Below are 22,369 nucleotides of genomic sequence, written 5' to 3'. Positions count from 1 at the left end.
ATGCAATCTCTTGTGTTAATCATCATCTGGAGAACTGAGAAACATGCTGTAAGTGCACCTATCCCTACGAACAGAGTAATTTCATTGGAAATGATGGTCAAATCAAACAGAAGTATTTGTTTTACTAAAATTTGACATATTATACACTCCCATATTTTTCCCTTGCCAACATCCAGACAGGAAAGTGCGTAAGAAGCTTTAAGACATTGGCTCAAGCAAGTCCTTCAAGCACTGCTCCTGTGTGATGCCTGGATCTAGAGACGTTTGGCTACAGAGACTAAGGGGAGGAAACAGTTTGGCAGAATGCTGCCATCATTACTAGAAGGAGCCATTGAACAAATGCAGTAAATCTCAGCCAAACAACTACAAGTTGATGAATTATTCCAGAAGTCTTTTGGGTAAAGCAGCAGTTTTAACAAGTACTTCATACAGAGGTGTTTGAATAGGTTTGGCTCAAAGCACAAAATGTAAGACTGTACTGAATTGAGGGGAATCAAGAACAGGTGGGAGATGTGAGCATTCATTCCCATGCTTGTTTCCTTGCAGAATTAGAGGAATACAGACCACCCAATTGGCTGGAAAGACCCCATTTTCGACATTGCTATTGCAATAAGCAAGCAATTGAGTATAAAGGATTAAATTGCAGTCAGCCATGAACTAATACCATTTTAACAGTTTTCACCTAAAGAATTACTCATAAGCACTCTTTGGAAAATCATTGTTCAAATTTACTGCAGAAAACCAGCTAAATTCAGTCAAAAAATGTATCATGATATTTATTGAACATAAGCATTGTACTGTGACAGTTGCTTTCTGGCATTTCTTGAGTGCTAAGGATTACAAGAATACCAATTTTAATAATAACGGTATTAAAAACCCCACAAACAACCAAATCAACCAAACATAAGGAAAAGAAGAAAAGAAGACAAATGAAGTACTACATATTTTCTAATTTTGTGTCTATGTACTTCTCTGGAAAGAAATTATCTGAGAAAATTATTACAAATACAAGTCTGTGAAATTTTTTTATAATTTTCTGAAGAGAATATATCCATCAATAACGATACTCCTAGTTTTACATGTACTGTAAAAATATGTGTCATTTTAAGGTGATTCCTCCTCCTCATTTATTAAGGCAAACATTTGGTCAACAGCAACTTACATGCCCTCAACTGGAAAATAAGCAGAAGTAATGAATCCATTTGACTGAGGGTAAACAAATGATCTTTACTTAGAAAGAATATTTACTTTACCAATGAGATAAAGTGTACATTCCTCCCTGCTGGAGGACAATCTACCAACAATATTTAGTAGCGGTACCATGTAATTTCAGTACTGTTTTCTCATACTGTGTATGGGTCCTTAAACAGAGGTAATACTTGCCTCTTCAAGAAGACGTGTTACAGCATCTATGTCATTGTATGTTTTAGTCATCTGGCCCACTCTTTCAGCACATAAAACTGCAAAGAAATAAAGCAAAACATTAATCAGACAGGCAGTACTACTGGGGGAGGATCACAGAATATTCTGAGCTGGAAAACACCCACAAGGATCGCTGAAGTCCAACTCCCATCCTTTGCAAGAAATATCTTTCTAATTTAGGCGTGCATAAGTTTTCATCTTAAAAACCACTTATGTCAACCTCTGGGTAAGCACATCAAGAACTAAAAACTCAAAACAAAACAACAAAGAAACAAAACTCACCCTCCCTCCCCAAACCTGCCCCCCAAAAAAAAAAAAAATCCAAGATTCCTGTTATACTGAGAATACAAATGCTCCTCTTCTATGAGCACTTGCTTTTGTCAGTGGCAGAACAAACTTAAAATGTTAAAATTTTCTTCTCTGAAGATGAATGTATTGAGTTTACTAAAAAAAAAAAAAAACAAACAAAAAAACCAGGAAGTCAGAACAGATATTCTTAGATACATAATTAGGATTTCATCGTGTCACCTACTCATTGTATGACATGCAGTAGCATTACTACATGAATAAGCAACTCCAATACTGCTAGGGGCACTGCTCATCAGAAAGACACTGTCATATTAAGTCGATAAGAACTGGGTTTTATGGTAGAAGACAGCAAAGTAAGTACAAAACACATGCAAAATAAGAAATGGCTCTTGTAATACCCAGGCCACACCACAGTGACCACAGTATCACTCATACAAATATTTACTTAGACTGGTTGAGATGATTAATCACTAAGGTGGAACCAGGAGTTTTATCAGACTGAAGAAAGTATTCAAAAGTTCAGTCTACCACCATAGGTAATCCTTTAAGAAGCTACACTGACTTATCTAGAAGTCAACAAATTTTCTAAAAATTCACCAACAGTCACAGGAAACAACAGCACTTTCTATTCTACCCTTCTGTTCTTTTTATTTTCAACTATACCTTTTCCTCAAACCCTGTAATTCTGGAATAAAGGACTGTTAATGAAATTCAGGGGATCATATGGACTATGAGTTATCAGGCTGTTGTAGGCTGAACTGCTCTTCAGGGGATTTACCCTTGGCAATGTCAGTTAAGGCTCCGTCTGGCAGATAAGCTAATGTTGTTCTAGTGCACACTAAGGCGGGGGAAGAGACAGATCAGGCCTAATAGGATTTAAATAGTGAGGAGAAAAAAAGAGCAGAACTGTACAGTAACATTAGCAGGAGACAGTTTGTCACACTAAGGAAACAACACTACCTAATTCATAAATATACAAATTGCATATATATAAATATACAGCTGCTCACCACTAAGGCACATTGATAATACATCAAATGCAACAGTACTTAAATATCTATTGAAATGTTGGAGGACATTTTTCCTTACCTAACCATCAGAAAATTGCTTAAACTATGGCAAGAAATTAATTTTCTTCATTTATTTTCCTGTTTCTCTAATTCTACTTTTGCGGATCACATCCTAAAAGAATGTATAATATTTATTGACATGAGTAGTGCCAGTGAACTCCAAAGAATGCTATACAAAAGTATTCAAAATATAATTGCATTTATCCAAATAGCAAGTCTGAAAGTGGTAAAAGTAAAAGGTTTATGCTTCAAAGTAATAATCTGACAAACACAACATACCAGTAGAAAGAATAACTCTACCACTGCAGAAGTAAAAATACAGTACATCTGTAAACTACAAGCTATATCACTCAAAAGCAGACTAATCAGGATTCCACAAAAAAAATGCAGTAACTTGCAGAAAGCATTGGCTAGAGTTGAAAAAGGGGTTAAACAGAAGTTTTCCATACAAACTTCACATAAAGACAGAAGGTGTAATGTTCAGAAGACTATTCATCCACACATACACCAACTGGTATCACCATAAACTCAGTTTTGTTTTAAATATAGTAAGTTCGTAAGTCATGCCATAAAATACCTATCAGAAACCCTGACGCCAGCAGGTTTCCAATACAACTGCACACTAAATAGTTCCCTTGGTTACAACATTCCATCACTACTATAAAATAATGTTTGACATCGTCATTAGCAAGCTCATTACAACTCTGTACCTAGCACTAACAATCACCACTGAGTAGGACTATGGCAACCTCACACCATCCCAATTCAGGTAAATGTATAACCTTCCTAACAGCCAGGCTGATAAAAGGATGGTGTTCCCACAGACAGAATAAAGTCACTCAAGTGGGAGAGTGATAAAGGTTGATTTGTGTGGATACTCCCTGGGTTATTTCTTCAGAACTTGCCATTTAAACTTTAGCCTGGCAAGGCAATACCACAGCATTATCATAACAGACATTACCAGCAGCAAAGTAGAATCTGGTCACCAATAGCTTTTATACCTCGAAATTTCTGTCGAAGTTCTGTTGGTGATTGTCAAAACAGAGATCTTCACACACTACTCTGCCAACGTGAAAGGGTTTCAAAGAAGAAATATTCTTTTATGCATCCTCTTTATTCTCCAAGTGGAAATAAACTTCAGTAGACTGCATATAATAAAATTCTTCAGTCAGCTACTGCCCATACTACTACTACTACTACTACTACTACATACAATACTGTAAAAACACAGAGCTACTAACTAAATGGAAGGATTTCCTTTTAGAAGGAGGGCAAACTTGGAAAGAGGTGCTGCTTTCCATTACTCAGAAATCAAGGCTTGTGAGGAGGAGAAGGTGAAAAGTCGGGGTGAGAGCGGAATTCAGAAGCATCATTTAAAAAAACTCCAAACCTTAGAAGTGTCTAAATATTTAGTTATTCAACCTCCACACACTACAAGATAACATCTGGCCAATTCCTAGTACAGGAGTTTTTATTTCTTTAGTGATCAAAAAACACCCACTATTTTGAAAAAACCATTTAGAGGTGTGATCCGTGAAGTATGCAGAGGAAAAGTACTACACCCCCCCCCCCCCCCAATCTCTAATGGATCGGGCATAGTAGGTTTCTAGCCTGCTGGAATTTCTGATGAGTATGAGAGCCTGGTAACGATGCTGTAAAGATAAAACAAGAGCAAATGAAGGACAGTGCCTTGTAATGCAAAACCTACAGTGCCAAATGACTGACCTCATTTTGCTCACTCACACATCAGTAGTTTTTTGCTTGAGGGTGATAGGGAGCACTGTGTCTAAGTGCATGGATGCATCCAAACAGCCAAATAAAATATACTTTGCACTTCTCAGCTTATGAAGAAGGCTGATAGACAATACAGAAAGAAAGAATAATTTAAAAAATCCCACGTTTTGATAAGTGCTTTGAAGCTAATGTCACAGATCCAAAACAGGAAACAAGGAACAGAGAAAGCTCCCATTGCACTATTTTCATGACAGCACTAAATACATGATACTGGGGACACACTTGCAGTTCAAAGTGTTTGGGTTTTTCTTTAAAGCCAAACACACAAATGGACAAATGCTACACAGATCAAATATTTCCTCTGCCTTAAAGTACCTAGCACCATCTTCACACCCTTGTAAAGCTTGCAAATTTACTGATAAGGACATTCCTGTGTTTCCCAACATAAGTAGAGCTGAAAGGATGTATTTATTTACTCTGCATTTATTTCTTGTCATCTAGTTAATGGAGCACTGATTACCAAGCTGAAGATGCACAGGGAGATGGAGGAGTGCATGCACCTTTCTGGATTGCTCCCTGAAAGTCACGTATTCAACAAGTATGCTACTTAAAGGATGTTTACAGGAAGAGGAGACAGCCATGGAAGGGAAGCAGAACAAGAATACCAGTACTGGCAGCTTCTGCAATGAGCCACCACCTACCAAAGAAAGGATTCAAGTGGAACAAAGGAAAAAAATAACACTGGAGCCAGCAGTCACAGGTATGCTCAGCTCCTGCTCCCTGCATCCCTCCTCAATGCGTTCTCCCTCTCCATTTTTGAGACCCATCAGCCAGGGATGAACTAAAGGACTAAAAGAGAGCAGCAACTGCTGAAGAGGAAAGCCCAGCTCCCACTGCTCCTCTTCCCATCTATTTCTAACTACTGGGAAACATAAGAGGGCCAAGATGTTATTGTAAATTTCACTTCTGGGGCAGATAATATTGACCTGTATAATTATAGAGTCTAACAGGGAAGGCGCTAGTGCATGATGATTTCCCTACTACCAAAATTTACTTCATCAGAAACTCCATCAGGGGAAATGAATGCTGTTCATGGAGCACAGATCTCCTGCCATTTAAACACTCATGCTTCTTACTGGCAAGGTGGCAGGAGGGGAGAGCACTTTTTTTTCGTAACAGTTCCCTACCCAAAGCCTTTAACTATGGCAAGGTCTGCTATACTCTTGCTCAGTCATGACAAGCCCTGCCTCACAAACAGCTTGTCTTGCTCCCCTCTACTCACAGCTCTGTCCAAACACCAAAGATACAATCACAAGGGCATCGCATCCTAAATGTTGCACATGGAGCCACACAGAACACACACACGGCAAATCTGACTGACCAGCCGTGCTCCCTGCTGCCACTTGGCAAGCGTTAGCCATCAAAGGCCCTGGCAGACTCAGACTCCTCGATGGATTCAACTCTCAAAGGCTCTTTTTACACTTCAGGGATAAAGCACCTGCTAAAAATTACAGCTTCAGTTCCAGAGCCACTGATAGTTATCCTCTGGCACAGGTTACTGTGAGCACTACATTACTTGAGCCAAGCACATGTGGAATTCTGAAACTGTGCCATATTAGGTATATTACATCTCAAATAAACTCAGGAAAACTATACCTCAAATGTGCTGCCAGCTGTTACTGACCCAGACTAGAAAGATTTTCCACAGTTAAAGATAAACATGGTAGCTTCTCCTCCAATGTGCTTTTGGCAGCCCTGGCTACAATGGGGCAGAAGCTTCAGATCTGCTGTTGCCTGCCACATTTGAGACAGCCCTAAAAGAATATGCCCATCTAAAGAGCTTAAAAATTTTAAGATACTACTGTCACCAGAGCTTGAAGAATGTGCTTCTGAGTCACAGCTTGCTAGAAGTCCAAATCCTAACATAACACCCCAGCAGTTCCCCCAGCCTGCCCCCGCACTCCCCAAGCAGGGAGCAGGCCAGTCACTCCACAAGGCAGACAGGGAGGTCAGCAGGTGACTGTGACCCTGGTTAGAGGGATAAGGAGCGGTCACAGCGAGCCAACTGCTTCACAACTGTCAGGTCACACTGTGGGCGAGCTCCGTGCAGGAGTCTGGAAGAACATGATGCTGCGAGCGATACATACTCAGTCAGCAAGTTCAACAGACAATCCAACAGATTTGGTTTTTGTCTTCTTCAGATGTTACAGGCTGGCTTACTGTTATTTCAATGGCACAGTTTGCAAAATAATCTTTTAGTATTAAGCTGCAGGTACTGATTCTTCTGGAAGAAGAGATTTTATCTTGCTGTTTAAGGCTATGGTTCAAGGAGTGTTTGTTTACAGCCATTTATCTCATAGGGTATTCAAATAGCTTAGCAAATCCAATATTAAAACCTCACATACAAACCTTTGTTATTACTTAACCTCAGGTTCGCAAAAAAAACCCACCACTTTGCTCTTACTTCTTTTCTAAAGCCTCTGCCTGAAACGTCAGGCAGTGAATAATTTCAAAGTACTTCCTCTAAGTAGGACATGAACTGCATCAAATTTTGTGATGAATGAAAAACAAAGTTAAAAGAAATTTCAAAAAGAGCATCAGACACTTGTTCCTTCTATTAGCATAAACATAGATCAAATGTGCTAACTTGGAAAATACAGACACAATGTGAAACAAGGAAGAAGTCTCTGGAGAGAATTCACCTTAATTCTCTTAACTGCCTTAATGCATACATAATTTACAGACACAGCACAGCATAGCTGTTCTCTTGAAAGTTAAAACTTTTTTTGCAGGATTTTTTACTACTAGCCACTGAGTTACTGTCTTGACATTCTCTTCCATTCATTTCTTGTCAAGAAATGTCTGGACTGCAGACAATGTAACTAATAAATTGGTGAAAGATTTAAACCAGGATCTGGACTGTACATCTTTAAAAATCCTAAAATGAAGTTACAAGCCCGTAAGCCACACATTCTCAGCTGTCTCCTTTCTTAAATATGCGATTTTTCCTATCCCTTGGGAGGGAATGATTGTGCCAAAGCTTTCAAGAATGACTCCTCTCCATCTTTTTTGCTTTAGCATTGACAGATCCCAGAGCTCTGATGGGCCTCCATCCTATTGTACATTTACATTTTCTGAAAGTCAGGCCCCTGGAGTGCCTGAGTTAAGATTTTAATAGTGATTCCAAGACTTTTTTTTTCTTTTTAATTCAACTTGAGACAGATTCTTTGCCTGCATTTACTAAGTACTTTAGATAAAGAGGACTTTTAAACTACTACATTAGTAAATGGAAATGGCTGCCATCATAGGTCCTATGTAGGTCAGAGTCTTTTCCTCTCCCACCTGCAAAAGCAAGAATCAAAACAAACACAGCTCCCTTTCAGAAACAGCTGACACAGCGAATCACTAATCAGAGAAAGCTGACAGGTTGTCCTTTCACAGCTCAGGTTCCTTTACGAAGAAAAACTTTACAGTAGACACTATCAACATATATCCCTGAGCAAAGTTTCACTGCAGTCTGCCCTGAGGCCAGCTTATCAAATGAAAAGTAAACATACTGCTGTCAGGCAACTTTATAATTCCAAAGCAGCCCCAGTGACCCCAGGACTGTTCTGCCCAGGCCTTTATGAAGGTGGCTTTCACTGTCATCAAGAGAGCCGACTGTAACACCGCCAGGCGTAACTTTAGTTCTGTGATGGGCTCCAGAAACAGGACTGAGGGAACTTACAGCATCTAAATGTTGGGACAGAGAAAAACCTCACTACATCAAAATGACTATGATGGTCAAGAAGTGAGGATGCATGCTGCACGTGGAATAGGCCAAACAGTTAAGGAGTCTTAATTACAGAGGTTTTATCCTCTTCCTTTCAATAACTATAAATGGTTCAAGTGAAGCATATCCTCTGATTTCCCATTTCTGGTACCAGATTTACAGCCAGATAAATGGTAGCTAAAACGTTTCTTTTGTTCAGCATGAAAAGGCTACATGCTGGTGTTTCCAGCCACTTATAGAATGGACTGACTCATCCATTCTCCTACAGAAATACTACACTTTGCAAGCACTCCCACGTGCAAAGATGTATAGAAGTACCATATATATCGGTTTTGTGTATCTGTATCTCTGCTACACTCAGTGTGTAGGTGACATGAATGCAGAGGTGGAAAAGAGAAGGCATCTTTAGAAGACATTTCAAACACATACTGAGCTTTTGAGAGGAAGGCACTGTAGAAAGACAGGGCTAAATTTACCACAGATAGAACCCAGCTCTTTTTCCCCCCTTCTCAAAATCAACAAGAACAGCTTCAGACTGTTAGATCTGGATGAAAGGTAAAGTCAGCAGAAAGAATAAGAACAGCATGAGGTATGTTTCTGCAATTATTTAATCGCTAAAAAAAATAGGAAAAAAAATATAAAAAAATGTCAGCTGGCCTCTCTTGATAAACTTCCTCTCCATTCCAATCCCCAGTTTTAAATTTTCTTTTTATCAGTATTTTCTTCAGCACCTTTCTTTTTTGCACAGACACACAAGTCTGAAAACCAGGTGGGATATTTGATTGTGAGGGAATTTTTACAGGAAAATTCTGTGCAATGGGATTCAAAGAGCATGGTTCATTCACCAAGACTCTGGACACAGGAACTGTTAACCACGAGGTGAACAAGGATGTAAATTCACAGCACATTGCATTCTCTGTGCTAACAATCCTTCAAAGCATCCTTACATCAGCTTTACAATAGTTTATTTGGAAGTAACAATTCTTTACCATAAAACTACTGTTTCAGAGCAAAATTTATAGCACATGAAACAACAGGAATGGTGCATTCAGCTTTTGCTACCTGAAACCCTGAAAAAGGCTGCCAGATTGGCTGGAAGCAGCCCTAGAATAGGTACCCCCTCAATACAGCAGGGGCACAGGAGGATTTTCAATGCACATACATTCCCATTTCCATCTGAATGGGCCAGTTGCCCATTATTTACAGAAAGTAAGACAAGATTTTTGGGTTGGTTTTTTATTGAAAATTTAAATCGTAAGACCCACACTTGGATTATTTCTGTCTATGCGCTTTCAAATTCATGGATAAGCACAAAATTGCTGCTCTGTTCTAGAAGCACCTGCTGGCAATGACAACCTAAAATACACAGTTTCATAAGACACACATGGTGCGTATATAAAAAACTGCACTACACAATTCCAGAGAGAGAAAATTTCCCAATTCCTATTCCATTATAAAATAGGTATTGCACAGCCTACATCTGTTGATCATGCATTTCCTCTTTAAAGAAGTATACATAAATTAAGGTTTATCTGATTTAGATGCTAGATGAATTTTTCATCCAAATGTACTGGCTACCTATGTAAAACACAAAATTTGGTGTATTTAATCCACAAATACCACTCACATCACTTATATGTTGCCAGGTGCTACTACCATGAAAGATTAAAAAAAAGGTGAAAAGTACCTTCTTCCAAGATATCAAGGCTCTGCCTGTCAGAAGTGCGTTCCCTCTCATTTTCCTTTTCATAGTCATATTCATAGCTTTCCTCTTCGTTTACTGACATTGCTGCAGTTATCCCAGACAGACACGAAATGATGCCTTAGTCTCACAGGCGATGGGAAGTCATTCCCTCGTAGGCTGTATCTTTGGGGAGAGCAAAGCAAGGTCTCCACAAAGCAGGATACCATCTTTCCTCACTCACATGCTCAGCTAAGGAACTCCAGAGCAACTGAGTATTTGTCCTTAGTGCAACAGCTTTGTGTTGTACAGATGGGGTGGAGGAGGGAAGAGACCATCTGTCTAATAATTACTAGAAGGTTTATGTTGCTCCTCAGACCAGCTCTGACAGTAGCCAGTTTCTGCTCAAAAGCCCCCAACGTATTTCAGACAAAGCTACTGGGCTGAAAGCCCCTCCCTGACACTCCTCATGTCAACAAGGCTCTCTCTCTCTTCAGCCCCTGCTCTTATGAGTGAAGTGGTAGCTCCCCACAAGTGTCTCAACACGGAAGTCTGACCCAGCCTCTGACTGTCACACCTGGGGAAGGGTGTGCACCGTCACAGAGTCATAAATCACCTCTCGAGTTACCCAATGCATCAAGACCTCACCGGAGCTGTGAACAGCCTGAGCCTGTGCTCACACACAGCCAATCCCACCCAGCAGAGAGATCCTGATACCCAGGGCTATTGTGCAGTAAAGTCTGACTGCAGAATCCACCACACGCTAAAACCACCGTGTGAAGAATTAGGCTGGGGAAAGGAGCTTTTTTATTGCTTTTATTAAGAAGAGATTATACCGGTACAAAGAACTTAAATGACATATCACATTAGCTGTCAAATACCGTGTTTTCCACAGTAATTTTTCTCTTCAGTCTGCTGTGAGAAAAGAAATACCTCACAAGTCCACTTATGGCATCCTAGTTAATTTTCAAGGGTGCATGCATCTCTTCTTTGTTCAACAAGAAACAAATTTCCTGTGCTCAAACCTCTTGTTTTCCAACAGGTTGTGTTTGCTAATCTTGACTACATACATAGGGCAGGCTAACTTTCTTATTTAATTTTTTGTAGCCACAGGTATTTAATGTTTGCCAGGTTGCCTCCCTTACTTGCAGCAGCAAGCAGGCACCCTTTTGCTGCTAAAGCATTCCTATCCACATCATGGGGCAAAGCATTTGCAGGCAAAGTGGGGCACTGCAAGGCAAAGGCACCTCATCATCCCCTGAAGGGACATAACTGCTAGGAACAGACGGACAAACACTACATTATAAGCCAGCAGAACGTAACAGCTTGGGTCATGTAGGAACAATTTTTCTATTACCATTTCTCTGGTGCTGAGGAAGAAGGGAGTAGTATGAGATGGGAACCAACTACTTTTATACAATAATGATGAATGATTCTGTTCTACATTTTAAACTCCTGATACTTATATGCAAACAACAATGTTTATAGAAATAAGCCAAAGGGTATGAAATACACATAAGTGGTTGCTGCAGAAAGAAACACTCATTTCTGAATAAAAATTATCTTGCTACTCAAGGCAACTTGAGCCTTGACAGCCAAAATTTACTGCAATATTCAACAGCAGCAATAACCTCAAGAACTCAGCTGGGGGAAAAAATAGGACTGTCCCTTTCTCCCAAATGATTACATTAAAAGATATCATTTTAGTAATAATGAGAATTACTTCTAGTTTCCTAGAGCTTTTCTGTGCCTTGAATCAGCTCTATAAAAAAAATACTTACAGTCAGACAGTAAGGGTCTTAAGTGCCTACTTGCTATTCAGTGTCAATTTATCACATTACAGTAATAGCTAGAAAATGGAAATTGAGAGAGTAACCAAAACAATACGTCATACTAAAAGAATGCAAGAAGCACCTTTTAAAGCTTAGGGACAGAAAAGTCACCCCTGCCAAACATGCTGCAGTTTTAGTACTCCTGACAAGCATTCAACTACAGCCAACCACCTAGTTTATGAAGGACACATCGAAAGCAAGCATGTTGCTGCCCAAAATACATGACAATATACGGAGAGTAAGTGAATATTCCCACAGTTGGCTTCTGAACTGTGACTAATATCAACTCATGCCACACAGGAGGACTCTGACATTCAAAAGCTGAGAGAAAGTGTTGCAATGCCTATTTTGATATCAGCATATGATAAATGCTGATGCAAATTTATAATGGGTGGAGAAGGAATGTATGCCCCACCCTCACACTATCAACTCATTTTTCATGTATTCTACATTACACCTCCTTAGCAGTGAAGGAATATTTACTTGCTAAAGATTACTAGCCAGGTTTCCAACAAACATGAAACAATAAGCAGCTATGGATAAAAATTTAAAAAAACAAAAGCTACATTGTATTCCATTCTGAAAATATATGATCTAATCTGGAAAAATTCAAAAGTGATTTTTAATATTTCCTGTAAACACATACTCAGGGACTTTAAGAGTATACTAGAATGTAAACTTACATTTATGGGTTGCCACTGGGAAGTAAATTTGGTGTATTTGCTGCAATTCCCACTCTGAATTAGCAGCTGAAGACCTTTACCTCCTGTCAGGAAGCTTGTTAAGGGGTTGCAGTGCTCCAAGCACACTCCTAGTACAACACCTGCACTGAGGTACAGAGTGTATTCAGCAGCTTTGCCATGAAACAGGAAACACACAAACCAGGAGCTAGTTTGAAGAAGGGTGAGGCTGGACACAATACAAAACAACCCTCATATCCTGACTCATTATTTCCAAGGAACTCCAATGCATTCAAATAATTTTAACTTTCCTTTATCAATAAAAATATCTAACTTCTGCACAATAAACTATTACTAACAATGCTGCATCTAGAACAAAGAGATTCTCCGTAAGCAAACAAGTCTAAAAACAGCAGATGAAATGGCAGCACTTGGATTTAAAGCATGCTGATGAAGAAATGTGGGTATTTTGGGGTGGGCTCTTCAGGGAGGGAGATAAATTGGTTATTGAATGTGTGCTTTTGTTAATATGTACAGTCAAGTGAAGTTAGCTTGTTCAAATTTTTACTGTCTTCATGTTTCCCACTCTTTCAAAATCCCACACAAAATATCTTCTGTCAGTCAACCAAAGGGACAGCATGTTACTCCTGCAGAAAGGGAAAGAAATAGGATGAAGTGGGAAAACACTTATCTGGATATTTAGCAGTTGAGCAGAATGAAAACAAAAAATATCTCTATGCTGCAATGTATGTTGCCTTATATGGCTTATGTGCCTTGACAAAGAACTAGGAGTCAATGAAGGAGTAAAGAAGTGGCCTGGCAAAAAGCAGAAAAACAGGAAAATGGTATCAACAATTACAGGAATATATGCAAGGTTCAACTGTATTTATTAAGTACAGATGTAAAAGACATGGGAGCAAAACAAGATCAACCTGAATGACCATTTTAGCTGAACACCTATAGAGCAAGGGCTGTTTCGGAGACTGCATGCTAAAGGCATTCATAAGACTCTCTCAGATTTCAATAGCATACCCAGTGCCAGCATCCACTAAGACTCAGAGTAAAACCAGGGCTACTCTGTTCACAGGGATGGTCACGAAAGGGACCAATGTATGAGGGAGACGATGGGTCACCACAGTAACATAAGCGAGGCAACAATAAGTAATCACTCATAAGAGATCAAGCAGAACCAAGCAATAACATTGTCCACTTTTGTTAAAAAGAAAGTTAGTGAACTTGCTGATAATTATATCAGTGGAGTGGAAAATAGAACAGAAGAGAGAAGCTCTAAACAGTAACTGCAAACATAACAGGTGGTAAAAACATTTCAACCTGAGTGGGAAGAAAATACAGGAAGGGGTGCTGGAAGATGAAGCGGCTCAGGCAAACACAGAAGTGGTTAGAAGGTTCAGCATGTGTAACAAACCAGGCACACCATGGGTCTGGCAGAGGAAAAAAGGAAAAAACACCATTTCCTCCACAAGAAATTGCAAAAACTCATGACCAACAAAAGGAGGACGCAAGATCCAATCGCACATTCACAAAGTCATCTGGAATTGTAGACAATTGAACTCATACATTGTTATGGACTGCTGAGGTAGAAATAAAAAAGTAATGGAAGAAACCACCAGGAAAGCAATTGGCTCTAAAGTCAACCTGGATTTCTCTAGAAAGCATTGATCATTAAAAAAATATTGCACTAAGAGAAAGGGGGGGAACAAGCATATTCATAAAAATATCTATGGGTAGATATTTATCTGTTTGTTTACTTGGTAGTTTGTGGGGGTTTAGTATTAATTTTTTCACCCAAGTTGTGTTGCGTGTGGGATTTTTAAGAACGTATTTTTTTCTATTAAAAACCACTTATATGAACCTAAACTTTTACACTATTATCTTTTGTGATAAGAGTCTACAAAAGTTTCACCTTTTCCTCTTTATCACTGGTTCTGTCCAAGTCTGCTATGAAATAGCTACTTTCCTACTCATGTACAGGAGCTCTTTCCCCATTCCACCTACACAATATACTTCGCTAATGCCAAGTAAGGTGACAACTGTCACTCGTATTATAAAATATTATACTTGAAAATGTATCTAAAAAGCACAGTGTAGTAGTTATTTATAGAAGCTTCAATTTATTGGAATGTTAGTTAACACCAGTGATTCACATAGAGGGTGACATTTTATTGTCTATTTTCGTCTATTCCTACCAAAAATAAACTCTGTAAAGGACCTTATGTAAAAGAATTAATTAATTATTCCAACCCTGGAAAGCCTTTATCAAGATTTATAAATTGTATGTTTTGAGCATTTTTTCTTTTTCAGGACATTAAAAAAATACCACCACCAAATGCAAGTAGAAAACATCATTACTATGTCAGTCATTACAGAAATTCATTACACCTGAGGTAACAGTGAGTCAGTTCTTTACCTTACAGTTAAGTAATAGCATTAAAACCTTATACCCCGATATAATTTTAGACTAGTTTTTTTTCTCTGAAGAAAAAGAAACCATAGGCTGTTAAAATAATTATTAAATAAATGAAACCAAATGAAGTCGTGTCTTTTAAACGGAAATCTGAGTCCCAGAGGCTCTGACAAAGAATGTATGAACAATTTCATCAGAAAAATAATTCTGCACGATATTATCTTGTGAGGATTCCCATTAGTTTTAATGTACCACCTACTGTTTTCCAATATTGTATTTATCAAGGAGGGTGAACTGGGTGGGATTCATAACTGACTGCACACATACATCTGAGCTCCAGAGAGTCCATGTAAGGCAGAGAAATTGGCTCTCTAACTGTGCTTCAATTTGTCTTAAAATAGATATTCAAAACAGGTCAGCTGAGCTGCAACTGCCTATCTCACTATACTGAATGTAAAAAGAATCTCAGGAAAATGACTCTGGTATCAACAAATACATGGCAGAAAAATCGAAAACCAATCAAGGGACAGGCATCTCTTTTAATATGCCACCTGCTCCAGGTTTTTGGAAAAGCTCTGTTTTCTACTGCAGCAACGCCTTTTGTCTGCTACCACAATTAGAATACCTTTCTCCATCAACGGTGAGTGCCAACACTATTTTAAACCCAAATGAACACGCCAGTATCTAAGGCCAAAGACTGTGTCTTCCACTGAATCTCTCGAATCCTCTTCTCTCACACACACCTGAACTCAAAGAAGCAAAAGAAAGCTAAACCCCAGAAAATTCTGTGAACTCTATGAGACTGCCGTTCACCTGAGAGGCTGAGACAGGACTGACAGCACTATCCTTCATCATGTAAAAACTAATACTTTCATTAAAAAATAATAGTAAAAAAAAATGCAAGATAGCATTATGCCTTACCTGCTGGAGAGATATTTCCCTACCACACATTAAACCCTTCTTTCTCTTAGGGAAGAACTTCCCAAATACTTCAAGCAGACAGCCAGCACACACTCCAGCTGACTCTGCACATCTCAGCTCATGGAAGAATTATTCTGGGCAGGGGCTCAGCACTGACAAGAAAACCCAGAATCAGACCAACCACTACTGTGCACCTGAGGCCCTCATCCCACAAGGTATTTAAACATTTACCCAACACCTGTTGCTTAGTCCACTGCTGTGAAACTCCCACGGTTTCTCCCATGCAGCACACACCTTAAGACAAAATGGGTGAGTAGATCAGCTCTTAGCTCAGACATTCAGGCACACTACATTTCCATATAATGACACTCTGACCAGACAGACAAAGGATCTTAAAAATGAACAAACATTTTGTTTGGAAAAAACAAACCAAATGCTACCTGTGGGAGCCTTAACATGGGGAAAGCTACAGCTTCTATTGACTGTAGAACTGGTCTGTTTCTTAAGCTTCTAAAAGCAGGCCAACTCAGCCTGTTACATCATGCAGATTAATCAGATGCTACAGTACTTACTAGGGTTAAACCTAGAGGATAAAGGTTACATAATGGATTCAATCCAAACTAAAGTGGTCAGATCTCTCAAATAAATACGCACCTTTCTCTTTGAACACCTGGACAGGAACAATCAATTCCTGTAGTTCAAGTGTAACAAGCTTCTGGAACTGCATTCAGTTCTAAAATCTACTACTGAGAAACAAATGGAGGAGGCACATGACACTGAAAAGACCATAAAAAACCATTTAAATTTTGTCACCCTTATCTTTACACTTCATGTCCCTTTTGGTATTGTTATTGTTAGAGCACTGTCATTGCACTATCGTGTATTACATATGTACATCGTCCCCTGGGCCTGCACTCCTTCCTGCTTTCTGTGCTTTGCTTCACTGTGATCTTGGACTTGCCTTGTTTAAGCTAAGCTCTCCAACCAGAATAAAATCCATATACAATTACTGCATTCCCAAAGGCTACATTTTGCTTCAGAGTCCCATCAATAAGGGATCTTGATTTTTTCATGCTGCAGAGAATGCAGTTTTAGCGATTCCTTATCCTTTCTCGTGTGCCTTCTCTCAGAAGCCTGATGAAAACATTTGGTGTCCAGATACAGAAATAATCACCCTAGCAAACATTACATGAAAATTGCAAAAGCCACAAAAGATAATGCTTGCCAGAGTTTGTAATTCTTCCAGTTCAAAAAGTTAACCTGCTCACTTTTAAGAATCTACATTTTTCACAGACAAATAACCAGAGAGAAAATATGTACTGCCTATTAACACATCAAATATATACATATTGCAGGATATTGGTAATGCAGAAAAAGCACACCCTTCAAACTTGAACCGATAATCAATCTTACCATCAGTATATTTAAATTCAGCTCAATTATTATAGATACAGTTAGCTTTTCGAATATTCTTTCCTCTGCTCATACAGTTCATATGCTGCTCTGCCACTCCCTTCAGAGAGGAGAAAGCTATACAGCAGAGTCTCTTGCAGCACACTCACAAGAGATGCTGAGGTGCAAAAGAGGTGCAGGCATCTCTGCTGCACCTGGGTGTTGCCTTTTTCTGGGTATTTCCTTTTTAAAACCACTGAGTAATGATGCTCCAGTCTTACAGGCTCCAAATTCTGCAACAAGAGACTAGAAAGAAATATTTACCATCCGTGCATTCTTCATAATACCAGTCCAGTTCATAATAATCTGCTTCAATAAATTTCTGCATAGTCAGTATCCTTCAGTGACATACAGGAGATTTCACTTCGCTGCTAAGGTCAAGTGAAATGCAGCCATGCCTTCCTGCCTTTGCAAAATGCCAGAGCACAAGGCAGCTCACGGGAAGCTGAAAATGAGCACCACATCTTCACTGAGGCCGCAACTAAAATAAAAGGGGGGTGGCAGAGGGTGTATTTGGAAGAAAAAAAAAAAAAAAAATAGAAAAAGGATGCAGAAAGGAAGCAGATGCCCTGGCAGCTCCTCTAATAAAGAAGCTCGGCACAGGAGCCTTGGATGGGTGTTAACAAAATCCTCCTATCAAAAGGCTGATGCGCTGACGTTGGGGACACACACCACCGCCCGGCTGGTTCTAACTCATTCCTTTCCTCCCCAGTCTCCACATCTCTTTCAGGCTAATGTGTTGCCATGGAGACAAGCTGGCTCCAAAAGCAATGCAGAGATGAAGAAAATGCATTTTGCTCTTTCTGGCTTTACAGACTAGAAGGAGTCCTCCATACTGGAAACAAAAATCATTGCTAAGAAAGATGATACAACTCCTTGCCACAGCTGACAAAACAACAGCATCACACTGTTGCAATTCACTGGGGACATGCAGTACATTAATAATGAAAATCAAGTCCATTACTACTCTCCTCCACACAGTTTGATAAAAGCCTGCCTTCCCCATGGAAAATTAAACTATGTTACTGCTTTGTTACACTATTCTGGTCTGATATAATAGAACCCCTTCTGCATCCTGCTGCTGAGAAATGCCAAACAAAAAAAAAGAAAGAATCAGCAAAATCAGGACAGCAATACATTTCTCCTCGCAAGAAAAAGCTGATCTGTTTCTACTTTTTGCCCTCTCCATGAACCACTGCCCATTTGGTTTTTTTTTTCCCCAAGCATCTAAGTTTCAAAGCTGAAGACAAGAGGTTATGCCAAATTTTTACTACTCTATTCCTAAAAATACTGAAGGTCATTACCCAGAATAACTTAATTTTTGTGTTCAGTGTTTTGGAAATGGAAGAAAATACTTTTGCAGCCCCTACTAAAATTGTGTTTAAGCTATTAGGAGAATCTATCTGAGGAACAAACGCATTAAATCATCAAACACAGCAATTCCAAAAGCATGTCTGAATACGTGCAGGTACAGATACCAAGGGGATTGACATCCATTTTGTTCACAACCAGCACATACTCTTCACCCATTTCTCCCCCTTTTTTAGGAAAGGCGATTCTTTGCAAACAGCAGTAGAAGCATTGGGATAGATTAAGTTGTGACCTATGTTAATAACACAAGGTAGGAGGCCATACTGGGTCTGACCAAGGAAGTCTTTGGTGTCTCTCTAGCCAAAGACTCCATCCACAAGAACAGCCATGAGCAGGCAAAAGAGAACTGCACAATATTTCCCACAACTGCCCTCCCAACCTCTAGCTTCTTCACCATCAGAGACAGCCTGAGACAGATAGAGCTACTGCTTTTAGCAATTCTTGAAAAACTTATCCTCTCTGTTCTTGAGCCCACATACATTTTTAGCATCTCCAACATCCTCCTGCAAGGAGTTCCACACATTTACTCCTCCTGATATACAAACCCCTCACCTTATGCTTTGCAACTCACGTTTACTAACTTAACTTGATGCTTCCAGCTCTGGAAATCTGAACACTCAGTTCATCTCTCCTTTTCAATCACTCATGATTTGCAGACATCTATTAAGTTCACCCTCACTCATGTCTCTTCCAGGTTGTTATCACTTATTCTACTCCCTGACTGGTACCACTTTGCTTTACTATAACAGAAATAGGTAAGGAATAGTCAAGCTATGCAGAGGAAAATGCTTTGGTTTCTTGACCACATCACGATTTCAGCTTTACTGGTATAAGAAATTATCACTGCAGTAGCTTTGAGTCTTGCAAGGTTTCAGTTATGCATACTCACAAGGAAAAAACTATACATGCTATTAAATGCAATTAAGGCTACACTGTTAAAATACTGACAGAGAAAAATAAAGGTTCCTATGGCAACATCAACTCAATTGCTCTGCATATAAACTATTTGTTCCACTTGTATTATTTTTGTCCAAAAGGTAATTTCAGTCTGGTAATGCTATTAAACAAGCATTTAAAATAGAAAGAATTAACACTGGCTACCACCTTAAATTGCTGCAGAGATAATCTCCTTCCTTTATTTGCTGACGTTTTAAACAAAGGAAATATTCAACATGCTAGAATTTTCTTCTCACTGTCCTTCCTATGGCACATACACTCCCTTTCAATGAGACAGGATAAAAATAGTCCAAGGTAGGGGCTTAGGGCTTTTTTGTTTGTTTGTTTTATTGATATTTTTTTACAGATCTGATTGGAAGCAAACTGGTAAAATCCTGAAAGGCATTACTTTTCTGTGGTGAAAATCACTTGTGTGGCCAAATGATTTTAGAACTCCTCAAGAGACTGGGAAATACAGAGTGAGTGTATTATCTTCCCAGCATGAAGACGGAAACCCTGGGCAGACAGAATACTATATATCCAGGTACCCACTCCCAAGCATCCCTTCAATTATATGAGGAATTGTAGCTCTATAAAGCTGGAAGGGTTGTCAAGTTGAACAGGAATTTGTGACCAAGCCGACAAAGCAGCTGCACACTTGCAGAACCTACTTTCAACTTCTGCAGCCCTACTTTTCCTTCCTACAGGGATGTAGCAGATTAATTTTATAGTAAACTTATCAGAACAGTATATTTTTCTGGTGGACTGATTCTACAAACTTTGAACCTCTGTGTATTCAAATCTCCATACTGCGGTGCTACATTTGGTTGGGGTATTATTGTATTACTTGCCTAAAAGTTCATACAAAATGGGATTAAAAAAAGATTTTGGGTAATATGTCTGCAACCATAAGGAAGTCGCATTTTCCTATTCCAAACTGAAATACAGTTATTCACATTTGTTCAGCATTCCCTTTTAGCTGCTAAATTTTGTTCTATTTTTTAATGTTTACTTCTAACTAAACAAACCCCTCCCCTTTCATCTGTTTTCCATAGGACAAAACAGACAGATTGATAAAGAATTCTGGTAGTCAATGGTGAACAGCTATACTAAGCATTCCTTAAGTTTGTGGTTACAAAGGGGTTTCATTAGGCAGAAAAGATGGCTTGAAAAGCTCAAGAGCCCTCTCCTTTCTTTTTTGCTGAAATAAATCCATGCCGTAGGTCAACATTAAACTGATGTGCCTAAATTACCCAGGTTATAAAACCCACGCAAACCCCTTCCTTTGTTTGAAGAGAGTTTTTGACAAAGGTACTTTCATCCACCCCACAGCAGCACACTCAAGACTGTAGTGCACTGCGCTGCTAAGGTGCAAAGCAGCAGCACGTCATCTCTGCTGGCAAATAAAGTCTTAAAAGGATGTCATTAAATAGCATGTCACTAGAAATCCTGTGTTTTCATGCTTAGTCATTCTCAGCTTTTTCTCCAAACCTTTTACAATTCTGTGAGGATGCTTTGAAACTGAACACTGGAGTTGGATGGAGTATTTCCATGGCAGCTGCAACGGATTACATCCCATTTGATTACCTCTGGGTCACATTTCTTCTCTTGGCTACAGCCTCAGGATGGTTCAGATAATTAAACACCATATCGCATCATCAGTTTCTACAGTCACCAGTACAGTCACCACCACTCAGGATAAAGTTGCCCATCCCATTAACATTGTCTGGAGTCCTTTTTATCAGAGCAGTAGCTGTACAGGCCACCAGTATGAAATGCATATTGATCACAGTCAGGCATTGCCACAACACATACATCTGCAAACTGACAAAGTAGGCATATTTAAAATTGCCCAACTGATTTTCAAGGATGGGCTGTCACACTTATTTCTAAACTGGAATAATTTACCGATGTGAAGAGTTAGTGGTGTTTCCACCCTCTAAAAGAACACTGAGTAAGAGTAATCCTATGACTACACATTTAGTAAGGGCAAACTTAGGGCAGTGATCTCTTCCAGTGTAGTGTTTTGTTTAGCAAGACGCCTTGCTTAACCTGGAAAGAGCAGAACCCAGAGTAAAATCTAGAGCAACTGAGGGAATTATAACCAGCAGCTTTCAGAACTGAAAAAAATTTAGAAAAATGGGTGCTTCAGATTTGATTGACTGTCCTTCATCAAACTGGGATGACTATCCAGGGTTTCAAAATAGTACAAGTATTTCCTACAGATGGGACAGAGCTCGTGGCTTCTGACCTCACTGGTACAAGGAAAAGACTCTTCTAATGCAGAAGAGGGTCTAACTGTTCTCCCACTGAAACAAAATGATTTAACATCAGACAGGGGCACAGGCAGAGGAAATTAAAGTACTTAATGACAAAAAGCTATTTTCCACATGAAAGGATTATTTCTCCCTTCCCCCAAAAAATTACTGGAGAGCACTATTTTTGCATTTGTATAAAATCAAAATTGATGTCTTTGGCAACCTTCCTGCAAAACCAGCTGTGTAGTTTAATTAAGGTATCACTAGGCACACTTAAACACTGTAAATAAGACCGTAATAGCAAGAGACAGACATTTAAGAGAATACACCCCTATGTAGAATTAAGAAAATCAAGAATAAAGCTTTAAAGAAACAAATTTTGCAAACTGTTCACCACCTGGAAATAATGTACATTACAATCTCCTTTTTTTTGGTTATATTTTTCCTGGAGACAGCAAAAACATTTCTAAAATGAAGTTGAGCTTAATACTATGCTCGATTGGCTA

At 39.2% G+C, this 22,369-nt stretch overlaps 1 protein-coding gene across 8 annotated transcripts in view; it reads right to left on the bottom strand.

Annotated features, from left to right (window-relative positions):
- TRAK1 (trafficking kinesin protein 1) overlaps positions 1-22,369 on the bottom strand; it is a 103,497-nt gene that overhangs the window by 38,189 nt on the left and 42,939 nt on the right. For 2 of the 8 annotated variants that reach the window (XM_010398799.4, XM_010398800.4), the window contains exon 4: positions 1,384-1,460. In XM_010398799.4, the coding sequence (XP_010397101.3) occupies positions 1,384-1,434 (51 nt within the window). In that variant the 5' untranslated portion in view covers positions 1,435-1,460. Of the gene's footprint in view, positions 1-1,383; positions 1,461-9,994; positions 10,402-15,846; positions 15,952-16,286; positions 16,318-17,259; positions 17,355-17,562; positions 17,907-22,369 lie in introns of those variants that run through there. The other 6 variants (XM_010398796.4, XM_019285577.3, XM_010398797.4 and 3 more) reach the window with 6 other exon arrangements.

Source organism: Corvus cornix, chromosome 2 (genome assembly GCF_000738735.6).
Source record: "Corvus cornix cornix isolate S_Up_H32 chromosome 2, ASM73873v5, whole genome shotgun sequence".
Classification (NCBI taxonomy): domain Eukaryota; kingdom Metazoa; phylum Chordata; class Aves; order Passeriformes; family Corvidae; genus Corvus; species Corvus cornix.
The sequence above is the reverse complement of the archived record's forward strand: the minus strand, read 5'-3'. Positions and strand labels throughout refer to the sequence as shown.